Source organism: Aythya fuligula, chromosome 4 (assembly GCF_009819795.1).
Source record: "Aythya fuligula isolate bAytFul2 chromosome 4, bAytFul2.pri, whole genome shotgun sequence".
Classification (NCBI taxonomy): Eukaryota; Metazoa; Chordata; class Aves; order Anseriformes; family Anatidae; genus Aythya; species Aythya fuligula.
The window spans coordinates 75,491,307-75,503,496 of NC_045562.1; the positions used below are offsets into that span (position 1 = coordinate 75,491,307).

Below are 12,190 nucleotides of genomic sequence, written 5' to 3' on the forward strand. Positions count from 1 at the left end.
GAGTTTCCAGTGAACTTTAAATCTCAGTTTCTTTTTCCAGCATATGATCACTGATTCTATATTTGGTCAGAGTCTGTCTGAAACTTTGCATATTTCAGCATATTTCAGTGAGGTTTTCTGCTGGTGTGCAGATAGGGTACGACTTGTGGGTGATGTAAGGTGTCTCTGGGGTGATGCTCAGGGCTGTCGCGGGGGGTGCAGTGGTGTCTTTCGAGCTTCAAGCAGTGTCCTGACCCGCAATAAATACTTGTGCTGTAGCTCGGACTGTTAATGTTGCAGAAACATAGGCATGCAACGTGTTTTTCCTCAGCCTGAACTTTCCACTTAGCAATGCAGCCTTCACGTGGGGCTTGGGGATGCCTCCCTGCAATGCTTCATTACCGTTAGACACAACACACTAAATATTACATGAGGTGCTGCTGTCTTCTTGGCATGACAGTGCGCTGATTTGCTTCATCTCCTCTCGCTTCCCCAGCAGCTCCTGGGTAATCTTAGAAACACTTCAGGTATCTCTAGAGCAACCGAGATCCTTATTCATCATGGAGAGCCTCAAGAGCAGTGCGTTACAAGGAGAGATACCCTTATCAGCGTGCCTTCCCCTGCCCTGTAAGACGTTAAGGCATGGGCTGCATGATAAAAGCAGCTGATCCTAAGAGTGAATGGTGTGTCTACGTACTATCGCTCGAGCGATAACTCAGGAGGACTGAGGGCAGTATTTTCCTGCGTGCTGTGGTTAAAAACGTGTTTTTATTTCCCCCTTATTTGCAGTCCTATTGCTCGGACCCGAGCCTGGTGTTAGACTTGAAGAACCTCATCGTCCTCTTTGCAGACACACTCCAGGTAGGTGGCTGTGGTCTGGCAATCTCAGCGCCCACTGGCAGCCCACGGGCTGGTCTGCTCCGCAGGCAAGGACCAAGAATCAGCTGCTGTGCTGAGCACCCACGCTGAGCACAGCCCAGCTTGTCGGGGAACTAAGCCTTTAATCTCCCTTGGTGCTACCGCCTCAGTAAATCACCCCCTAAATCCTTCTGCCTTCGCTGTGCACGTTTGCAGTTGTACTGGGGGAGAATTTGCTCACGTGCTCCCTATTAAGTGCAGAAAATGCTGTTCAGCGCCCTGCTGGTGACTTGTGCTTATCTGATGTAGTCGTTCTCTTCCTCTGCTCCGCTGCAGGGATATGGCTTCCCAGTGAACCAGCTCTTTGACATGCTGCTGGAGATCCAAGACCAGTATAGTGAAACCCTGCTGAAGAAATGGACAGGAGTTTTCAGGTAAGAAGCTGTTTAAGCAAACCCGTGAGATGTACCTTACAAAGTAGTTTTAAGCAATAAATAAAAATCTTACATTAAAAAAGAGACTAGCAAGTTCATGCCTAAATTTTGGGCAGTGGTAGACTTCAGTCTGGGCTCTCCTTGGACCAGGGAAAGCCCGTTACGGTTGTGGGGATCACGTGTGCAGTAAGATTTGTGCAGTAAATCCATGCACTCCAGAGGTTTAACATCTTAGAGAGGTAAGGTTTTAGTTTCATTATTGAGCCCACTTGACAGTCAGTAGGTGAATAGATGCAAAAAGCATGTGCTGCAACTTTTTGGGGTCACATTTTAGACTGGCGTGTATTTATGAAGAGCTTCGTAACTAGCAGATCTGAAAAATTGTGCTTGGTCTGTCTTCACAGAGCATTGGCTTTTGTGGTGAAGAGATCAGTGATGTTTCTGTTTGCTGGAAGGGTTTCTGTAGCTGCATTTCTAACTTTTTTTCTTTTCCAGAAATATACTTGATTCAGATAACTACAGTCCCATCCCGGTGACAAATGAAGAGATGTATAAGAAAATAGTTGGACAGTTCCCATTCCAGGATGCAGAACTTGAAAAGGTAAACTTAAAGGAGGAAACCAGCATGGCACGTCTCCTGATGCACTAAAACCCCACACCTTGTTTGCTGGCATGGAGAACTGAAAACTAAAAGGTCAAAAACCCACAAAACCAAACAAACAAAAAGAGAAAAGAACAAATATACTTTCCATGTGTTGCATTTCTTCTGGCATGGGGGAGGAATACCTCATCAATTTTGTTTTCAGATCACAATGTACTATTGCAGTTCGGCATCGCTTGCAGTAGATGGGGGAGAGACACAAAATCTGCTTCCATTGGTATTTTAGCCCCATTTTATGAACCATGGTATTGACCTTTTTTTTTTTGTTGTTGTTGTTTTAATCTAATAGTTAAAAAAGAAAAGACATCAGCCCAACAGAAAACAGAAGGTGGTATATCTTGGCTTTTGTAAAAGTGCGTGCTTGCAAAACCCAACAGTGTAGCCAAATTTGACCTAGCCAGTGTCCCTTAAAAGCATGCTTGGCCTTGTGTTCCACATCTGGCAGCCAGCGAGCTGCGAGCCTGGCGAACTTAATTATGACTGGGAGGGCTTTCGATCCAAGTCAAGTGTTTAGATTTCAGAAAGTCTGTGTCCTTCCCTAAAACTGTGTCATGGGATCCAGGTTCTTACTGTTAGGCTCTGCAGCTCCCAGCCGTGTCTGTGCTGTGGGTAAAAGCTGGCTCGTAAAAATTTGGTTCAAGGGAGAGGACATCTGTTTCGTCTGGGCTTTTGGTGTGGTAAGCAAGTGCTCACCTTGGGCAGTAACTGGGGAGGTGACCAAGCAAAACGCCTTGCACGTGGTGGGAAATAAAGGAGTCCTCTGACAGGGTTTTGTCATATGAGTAAGGGAGTTGGGAAAGGGAACGAGAGGAGCTTTGTGCTGCCTGCTCCCTTCTAGCTACAAGTCTCCTTCCAGCCCATTTCAGACTCCAAATCCCTTATGCACCCATGTGCCATTTGTAAGTGATTATCTGGTCTTTCACTTGGCTGAAATGTTTATATAATATACAATAAATGCTGGCTTGTTGTTTCATTGCTGGACTTAGCTAAATATTAGAATTAATTTGGCTGCTTGGAACATGTTGCTGGAAAGCAGTCGTCACTCCGGGCTGGCTGTGAGAGCGATTCTCCCTCTTAAAGATCTGCTCTTTGACTTCAATTCTCTCCTGTATTTTACAGCAACCATTTCCAAAGAAGTTCCCCTTTTCTGAGTTTGTGCCTAAAGTTTACAATCAGATTAAGGAATTCATCTACGCCTGTCTGAAGTTTTCAGAAGACCTTCACCTGAGGTATGGGACGATTGTGCTACCGGCTGTGATATGGAAGTTTTGTTGGCACTGAACGATCTCAACATGGTTAAAATATGAATTCTCTTCCTAAACCACCCATGCCACTCAGTTGCTTGGATATACGTTGTCCAGGCTGGAGGTGGCTGCTGCTCTCCTTGGAGCGGTGGCATCTTTTTTGTACAAAGGGCTGGCTAAGTCTTAAAATAAATACATAGATAAATAAATAGATAAATAAATAAATAAATAAGCCTCATGCTAGGTCAATAAAGTAAGAGAGGGCCTTTCCCTCTGAGACATTTCTGAGTCAACTCATATTGAATGGATGAATCTGGTTGTCCCAAGGAAGATCAGGTCGGTGCCTGGCACTTTGTCTGCATCTGCCTCGTGGCTTCCCCAGCCTGTCCCTCAAGGAGCATGTTGGTGACAAAACTCAAGGTTTTAATTTGCCCTCTCTGTTAGTGAATGTTGGCTTCTGGTTTGGAGGTTGTGATTGTTCTTATTTCCCACGGGAGATTATCGATAAATCAGATTATTTGTAGATATTTGTGGATTTTTTTTAAGCCTCAAAAATATTTTGTTTATCATCCTTTCTGCATCCCAAGGCTCCCAGATGCTGGTTTTGCTTCTGTGTGTGCTGAAAACAGGTATATTAGCCAGGAACTGCAAGTTGCTGCTCTCTTTTTACACCCAGTAATGCTTTTACCTTGGTAGAAGTACGTAAATGAATATCGAGAGCCTTCTCCCCTCTGACTGTTGGTAGAGCTGCACCAGGCTGTGCGTGGGGTTTTGCCTCTCCGGGCAGCTTCATGGCCTGACAACAAATACTGCCCCCGTGCTATTGTGAAGCTAGGGCTGTAATTTAGGGACTGACCAGATATTTTGGTGCCTACACAAGGCTCTTTGAGGTTTCAATCTCTTCTTTGGGAGAGGGGTGCTAATTTTGAGAGCCGCTTTCTCTCCATCCTCTCCGGGACGTGGCAGCTGTTAGCTGGCGTGGAAGCACGGGACTTTTTTTCCCCCCTCTTCAGCCTCAGCCTTTCACTGGTGGCAGGTTGTTCTCTTTGGTGTCTCCCAAGGCTCTTAACCCGTGGGTCACCATGAAATGTCTCGGTTTCTGAAGCCGCCGGAATGGTCCGATTTCACACGGCTGCTGGTTTCACCGAGCCCCTCCGTTGGCACTTCCCTTGTGACTTTTGTGCCCTTCACCATTACGGAGGTGATTGGGTTTGTCAGGGAATGGCAGCAAAGTGTTCCCTTGGGGCCCTGCTCTGGGGTCCCCCCGGACAAGTTATTAAAATTCCTTTCGACATTGGATTTTCCAGCCCTTTTCGAGGAGTGGTTTGGGGCTGGGGGAGGGGAGCCGAGCTCTTGGCTTTTCTAGCCAAACATTTGGAATATTTCTCTGAAAACCCCTGTTGACACTTTCTTCATTTCACCCTGACAGCTTGAATTAGGTTTTATTAGGAAGCTTGGCTACAAAGCCGGCAGCAAGTTTTCTTTCTCTTCTCTTTCTTGTTCTTCTTTGGTTGTCATTTACCTTGCACCCTGGAGTGATTGGGGTCAGCCCGTCAGTCACGGGAGGCCTGAAGGTCATGACTACTGCCATGGGATATGGGACATCAGCTGTCACCAGCCCAGACAGTTTGCTTAACTACTCCGCGGTCTTTTCCTGAAGAACAGAGCCCATGGCAGAAAAACGGAGCTCGTGTTTTTTTCTAATTATTATTTTAAACCAGCTCCCTGTGTTTGTTGGACAGGAGCGTTCTCCTTTATGCTGATACGCTTCTGAGACTTGTTTTGCTTTTTGAAGCATTTGAAGACAATTTGGAGCTCACCGCGCATTTACGGGGGTTGCGAATTCTTTTGGTTTGGCTCTATTAATTTGATTAGGAGAAAGAAAACCTCCTTTATCCTGTCAACAGTTCTCCCGTCGGTAAAAAGCGCGTCTTGGAGCCCAGTGAGGAGACGGCTTTAAAAGCATCCACTTGCTGGAAGGCTTCCACCGCTTCCAGTGGAATTTCCCATTTTAAAGATTGGGGATATCTTCAGCAACCGGCGGCTGGAAGTGGGAGATGTCAGCTCTAATCTACCAGGACTCTGATTGTTTCTCTCCTGAACAAAGCAGCAGTCCCGAAAGCACTTAGGGTACAATTCTGAAAGTGCTGAGAATAACTTAGCTAATAAAGTTGTTAATAATACAATTAGAGGCTTGAATACCACTTTAGGAGAGGGGGGATGAACGTGGGCTCTTCAGCAGCTCGTGTGGCTGCATCTGTGCTGGCTGTGGTGGGATGGTGCTGGATGAAATGGGGCAAATATTCAGAGCGAGCAGCCTGCGTGAAAAGCATTGCTCGTTTGGGGGGTTTGCTTTCTTTTTGCTTATTGAGAACAGAAATCTGGCTTTTCTGTTGAACCCAGAATTATCCTCTTGGAGATACCAGCATCGCCTCGGCTCGGGGGCTGCTCTTGTTGCCACCTCATTGCACCTTCTCTCTCGAAACAAGGGGCACGCTCCAGTGCCTGGTCAAATCTCTCTCTGGATATGATCAGGTGTTTTCCAAGGAGCGTTCCTGAGCGTTTTTTTTTCTTGGTGTGTGGGGACCTCCTGGGAGATGTCAGATCTTTCTGCTCCGCTGGCACCCAACTGCAGGGATTGCCTGGCTGCCCTCCCCAGCATAAAACTGCAATTCAGACTTTATTTTCTAGCTGATGTGGCCAACTAACAAAATGATAGCAGGAAGCCTTGGGAAGCAGTACTTGTGCGCAGAGAAAACTCGGTTAGAAGTGCTTTGAAGAGGTAAATGCAGCTTGGAAGTGCTAAGTAGTGTTATTAAGCCCTGCTTGTCTGTGCCCTGGAGGCTTGCAGGCTGAGATGTCGCTGCCGATGATTCCTGCGGGTGAAGTCAGGGATGGAAACAAAGCCTCCAGAGAGAGGTGAGAGCTGACAGTGCCCAAAACCACTCGTTTTTCATCTCCTGGTAAGGCAGCGTCCAGAAAAACCAACTGGCCACCGCGCTCTGCACCCCTGGGAGTGGTAGCACAGCCTCCTGCCACCAGCTTCTCCTTCAACCTCGGCCCATCGCAGCCTCCTGCGCTTCCCAAATCCTCAGGGACAGGCTTTGTGAGTCCCCAGTTCCCTGATTTCCCAGTACAGATTTTTTTTTTTGGCCCCTTGTGAGCCGGGGGGCTTTGAAGTTCCCCCTCAACACCTCCTTGCTGTTCTCCAGCTCGTTCCCACCCTGTGCTGGCAGCACCAAGTGCCACGAGGTCCCCTTGTGCCATGTCCTTTAAGTCTCTCGTGCCTTTTTACCATCTGTGGATCATCACGGCGTTAGGTTTTATTATCCTTGCTAGATTTGACCGTGCTGTTGTCTGGTGGAAGGGACCGGGGACAATCTGGGTTTCTCTTCCCCCCACATTCTGCTCCACCCTTTCAAAAACCCCAAAGCATCACCTCAGACCTCGCATCACAGAGGAGCCCTGGGATTGGGGATGTGATGTGGGCTATCCCTGACCACCACAGGCTCTTCCCTGCTAACCAGGAGCAAAATAAACTCCTGGGGATTGTTGATGATGATCTAGAAGAGATCTCCACTAAGACTTGGGCTGGTGACATTGAGTTTAGGATCCAGAAGCTGGATCCCACCGAGCTGCTGTTCCTGCTCTGATAGTGGCTGGTGGGTAGCAGGAGCAGAGCTTGGAAAAGCAGCCTTTTAAACAGAGAAAAGGAAATGGTAAGGAAACTAGAAAATAGAAAAGGAAATAAGTAAGGCTTGGGTGCTGCTGGCCCTGGGCTGGGCTCAGTGTGCCCGGTCTGACATTAAACACACGCAGGATTTTGGAGCCGTGTGCCCTGCTCCGGGGGCACCCCCAGCGGCAACGCCCCCAGCTCCGCGCTGGCAGTGGGGTAACTGAAGGTTTGCTTTTGTTTCTCCTCTTGATCCCTGCTTTGTAATCTGGCCCATTTGTCAGGTAGAACAGGATAAGGAGCAAAAGGTCACGGGGTTGATTTACCGGGAGCCTGAAAGTTATTAATGTTTCTCAGCCTTTGCAGTTGGAAATTTTCTTTGCCGTCAGCTGCCTGTCACTGCGCTGCCAGAGATAAAGCCCCGTTGTGTCAGGGCTAATGCAGGGCCAACGACAGATCAAAGGAGCCTGCGTCGGGGCCGGCTTCCAAACCCTCCTTCAAAAAGCAGAGGTTGCACCTTGCCGTTTGGAGGGGCAAGGCGGCGCCCCTGCAGCAAAAAGCAGCGAGGCAAACCCCTGCATTGAGCAATCCTGCCGTTGCAATTGCCTGGCAAAGGCCACGAGTACGTTACAATCTGATTTAGTTGAGAAATTAATAAATAAATAAAAAAGGCAAGCAAAGTTGTTTCATTTCTCTCCCCAGCCTGGTGCGGGTTTTGATCGGAATTTGGAAAATTTCAGCTTTGTGCAAGGAGGAGCAGCTCGGCTGGAGGTGTTCGTGCTAACACCGTGGGTGACTCTTCCCCTGGTGTCACCCCTGAACCTTTCAGGGATGTAGGTTTGCCCCATTAGTCTGCCTTTACATCCTAAAATACCAGAAATTTAGGTCTTTTTGTGCATGTTTTGGCATCAGTATGTCGGTGCCCGTGGGCGATGTACAGATGATCAGGCAAAAGCCACCCAAGGGTCGGAGAGCAGACCAGGTGGTGAGGTCTCCGTGTTTCTTTTTTTGCCTTGTGATAAAGCATTTTGCAAATCTCTCTTTAATTTCTCCTTTCCAGCTCCACGGAAGTTGATGATATGATTAGAAAATCGACGAATCTGCTGCTGACCCGAACGCTGAGCAACTGTTTACAGAACGTCATCAAGAGGAAAAACGTAGGGCTGACAGAGGTAAGACTCGGAGCCGAGCACACCAATTTCCAGGGCAGGGGACAAGAGTGGGGTTTGGTCCCTTGGAGCTCACTCCAGCACCTTTTAGAGGTGCTGGTTTGGAGCATTTCTGTGAAATATTTGGTTGGAAAATGAAAAAGAAGCTAGGCAGCAGTGCTGTGCAAAGCAAGAAAAGCTTTATACATATGGAAGGAGGAATCTTTTTTCTGCTGTTACTAGAATTGTCCCCCTTTTGGATTTTTGTAACATATATCTGGGTTGAAGTGGCAGGAAAGAGGACTTCAGGGGGTTTTGGGGTGGTTTTAACGCCAGAGCTGTGAGAGGATAGGGACTGCTCTCCACCTAAAGATGATCGAGGCAGTTCCAGCACATTTATATATGCAGCATGAACTCTGTATTGGCATTTTCTTTTCAAGATTGGTACTTTTCTGTGCGCAAAGCCAGATTTCTGAAAAGTTCAAGGCATGGAAGTCACAACTGTTTGGGAACGTGTGTAGTACCCAGGCCAGGTTGGATCCCTTAGTGGGACCTCTGTGTGCTGTTGGGAACCGAGCAGGTATTAGTACAGCTGCAGATCTTTAATTAACTGTGCTGTAGGAACAGGTAACGTTCTCTGGACACCATAAATACCCCATATGGGGGAGTTTCAGAGAGTTCAGTGCATTATGGCCGTCTGTAGTTGCACAGGGTGCATCCTCAGACCTTTATCTCTGGAATCTCTCTGCTCCCTGGGGGCAAATTCCTCCTCCGTCCTGCTCGTCCAGGGGCTCCCTCCACGAAGAGGAATGCGACACTGTGCCTTGCACTGTCCATCCCCCAAATGCTCCTTTTGCTGCTGCTGCAAACAGTGGCCACTGTGGGATTGAGGGCGAACTGGGTGACTCCTTTTAGCTGCTTTTGCCCAGTTTGGATGGCGTGGATGTGTACGGTACATGGAGGTGATGCCTTGCTTTGGGCTGAGAGTGGCTTCTTCATCTGTGTCGGAGGCGAGGAGGTTTTTTGTGAGAAAATAGGATTTGGACTCGATGATCCGTATGGGTCCCTTCCAACCCGGGATATTCTGTGATTCTGTGACTCTGGTGTTCATCTCTGAATCTCTCCTCATACTTACAGAGTTTCACCCTCTTCTTCCCTACCACTTGCCAAGGTACAATTAACCTTCTCCCTGCGTTGTCCCTTCCATATTTGTTTCTAATTTAATCAAAGAAAATATACTTTGAGCCTTTTTATTCCCTCCTGCCTCTTTTCTTTGCGTAACCATTGACTTGTTTGTCCAACTGGAAGCACGCTGTGATTTTCCTCCGAGTTTCTCAAATCCTTCCCTATTTAGACAAGATGAGACACAGACGTGGCTGCGTGGAGCACTGGAATCGAAGAGCAATTTGGAGAGTCACAGATCGTATGAAGGCATAGGCATGGTGTCAAAAGTGACTTCAAAAGATATTTAAGTCCCTAGCACAACTATTGCTCCCCAGATTTAATTTTATTACACAAAGCAACACTCTCTGTTCCTGGGTGCTCCGGTTTCTTCTTCCAAGCCATGGGTAAGGTAATGCAAGACCTTGTAACCAACCATCATGGTCTGTTAACCTCTTTAATTAATTTTTCATAAACGTGCACTAGGAATGGGAAGGAATTGATGTAGCAGGGTGTAGTGGCACACGCTGCTAAAGATGCCAAGACCAACCTGTGAATTCCTAATTACATGAAATGAGATGCAGCATCTCCACCTGGTAGCCTGAATTAACCACCAGGGACTGCTCTCAAGAGATGAAAAAACTGAATTGCAGAAACCAGAGCTCCGGCTGTAGGAGACGTCAGTCTCAGTGCGCAGCAAGCTTTCAGCTGAGCAGCAGATTTTCCTTTTCTCTGCGTTTTCAACGACCTTGACACCCCTTAACAAAAGGGCAGGGAAAGACGATACTGTTTTTTCTGGTTTTCATTCGAATACTCGAGCAAGAAGGTGTTACCCCTCCGAGTTCACGAGAAAATGGGAACATGAAGGAAGCGGGGTGGGAGCAGGAAAGCTCATAACCAGCGGTGGAAGAGGATCAAAGCAGGGCCTCCGAGTCTGATGGCTGATCTGAACCAATAAATGGTGGTGACCAGAGAAGAGGGTTAGGAGGAATTTCACACAGTTGGAAATATTTAATATTTAATTAAGTTGAAACTATAGGAAAATACATCACGATTGTGACGTAAGGGCTGACATAAGGAAAAGCAAATAAATGAGGACTTTTCAGAAGGCAAAACATCAAGAACAGAATTAACCCAAGGAATTCAGAAATGAGAAGCCCTCCTAGTTATGTGTGTAATGCTTTCCAGGGACCAAGTACAAAACAGGAGGATTTCAGAAAGATTGTAATTTGATTTTGTAAAGGAAAAAGCTGGCTGAAATCACAGAAGCACTGGCTGGAAGTGACTTACAGAGGTCTCTAGTCTGACCTTCTGCTGTGTTATTGCCAAACCTGGGTCACGTCAGCTCTGTCTTTCTCTACCTGACTTGATTTTTCCAAGACGTAGGTCCCACAGCTTCTTTGGGCACTCCGCTGCAATTCTTAACAACTCTTTTTGTTCCTAATATCCCAGCTGAGCCTCCCAGTCTGTGGCCATTGCCCTGTCTTATGCCACCTGGCACCAGCGCGAGCCGGGTGCTGTAATCTCTGCAGCATTACTGCAGTCTTGGTGTGTACGCAACACTCAGGTCGGTGCTTCAACATGAAAGGATCAAAGAGGCAAAAAGAAAAGGAACAATGCTCCGCCTGGCACGGCACTGCCTATTTCCATCTCATTCAGAAACAACTGATTTGTGTTTCAAAATAATTTCTTTAGAAGAGGTAACTGCAGACTACCACACCATACCCCGGCAATTAAATTATGTCAATCCGGAGCATTGTAATGCCTCCTCTGTCTGCAAGAGCAGGGTTTTGGCACGATATCTGAGCTAGATGTTTTTTGGAAGGGTTTTGCTACGGCTTATGTTACACCTTGAAAATATTCACGGCGGTCTGCACAGAAGAAAAGGTACCTGCTTAAGGAATTAGCGATGTGTTTGGCTTCCAAGTCAGCGATCCTTGAGTGGGAGCTGGGATTGTTTTCCTCTGGATTACAAACCTTTACGCTGATTGACTTCGGCAGAGTCTTTTGCTCTGCAGTTGCCTTTAAAGCCCCAAAGCAGCGCCACGGGAAGGCAGCTGAGAAGACAGCATTAAGAAAATTGCAGATAATGGGGGGTGCGATAACCAAGGAGGTACCAGGGCAGGATCTGCTGTTCACCACACCACCCTTGGAGAAGCAAAACCTTGTGGTGGCTTTGTTGAAAGCCTTAGGGTGATGTTGGTAGGTGTCACTCAAGGCACAGGTTGGTTAGGGTTCACGAGCAGACGGGATACCTGTGATTTGGCATGGCACCTCTTTGTAAGCCTGTTGCGTTTGAGCTGTGCTGAAACCAGAGCTGACTGACAGCTGAATGTAGGAAAGTCATGAAAAAAAAAAAAAACCTTTTGTGATACGAGTGGCTGTCATGGGAAATGCTTTTTTTCAAAAAAAAAAATTATCTTTTATTTAAGTCTCTGCTGTTGTTAAAGGAGGAGAGCCTTTGAGTGTGGAGCAAAGCTTAGTGTGTTTGCACAGCGTCAGCTTTTCATGCCAGAAGTTCTTAGAAATTGGCACCCAGCAGCCTGGCACCTCCCTGGCTTCAGGAGCACCTTTCCTGAAGACTTCTTTTTCTCTTTTTTTAACCTTTGCAGCTTGTACAGATCATTATAAACACGACCCATTTGGAAAAATCGTGCAAGTTCCTAGAGGAATTCATAACCAATATCACCAACGTACTTCCAGAGACTGTCCACACTACGAAACTTTATGGGACCACGACTTTTAAGGTGAGAATGCCAGTAAATGGCTCCTCTGGGGAGCTGCTGTTGGTTTTTGGGTTCAGAGGATCTGTTTTCAAACTGGGTGTGTGGATGCATGGACGGAAGGAGCTGAGCTGAGCTGAAAGGTAATTTTGGCATACCCTGGGAACTGTATGCCATCAGATGAGCTTTTTGGGCTTGTCCTTCAGAGCAGCTCTACGCTTTGCTTCTGTCGAGATCGGGAGCCTTTGTAGCCCTAATTTACAGGCTGTGACTGCAACACTTATTATCTGCAGGATTAAGCAGCTTTTA

At 47.1% G+C, this 12,190-nt stretch overlaps 1 protein-coding gene across 8 annotated transcripts in view; it reads left to right on the forward strand.

Annotated features, from left to right (window-relative positions):
- Positions 1-12,190, forward strand: part of EXOC6B (exocyst complex component 6B) — a 269,732-nt gene that overhangs the window by 157,227 nt on the left and 100,315 nt on the right. For all 8 annotated transcript variants that reach the window (XM_032186399.1, XM_032186400.1, XM_032186402.1 and 5 more), the window contains exons 12-17: positions 769-840; positions 1,174-1,271; positions 1,767-1,872; positions 3,052-3,161; positions 7,910-8,021; positions 11,771-11,905. In XM_032186399.1, the coding sequence (XP_032042290.1) occupies positions 769-840; positions 1,174-1,271; positions 1,767-1,872; positions 3,052-3,161; positions 7,910-8,021; positions 11,771-11,905 (633 nt within the window). The remainder of the gene's footprint in view (positions 1-768; positions 841-1,173; positions 1,272-1,766; positions 1,873-3,051; positions 3,162-7,909; positions 8,022-11,770; positions 11,906-12,190) is intronic.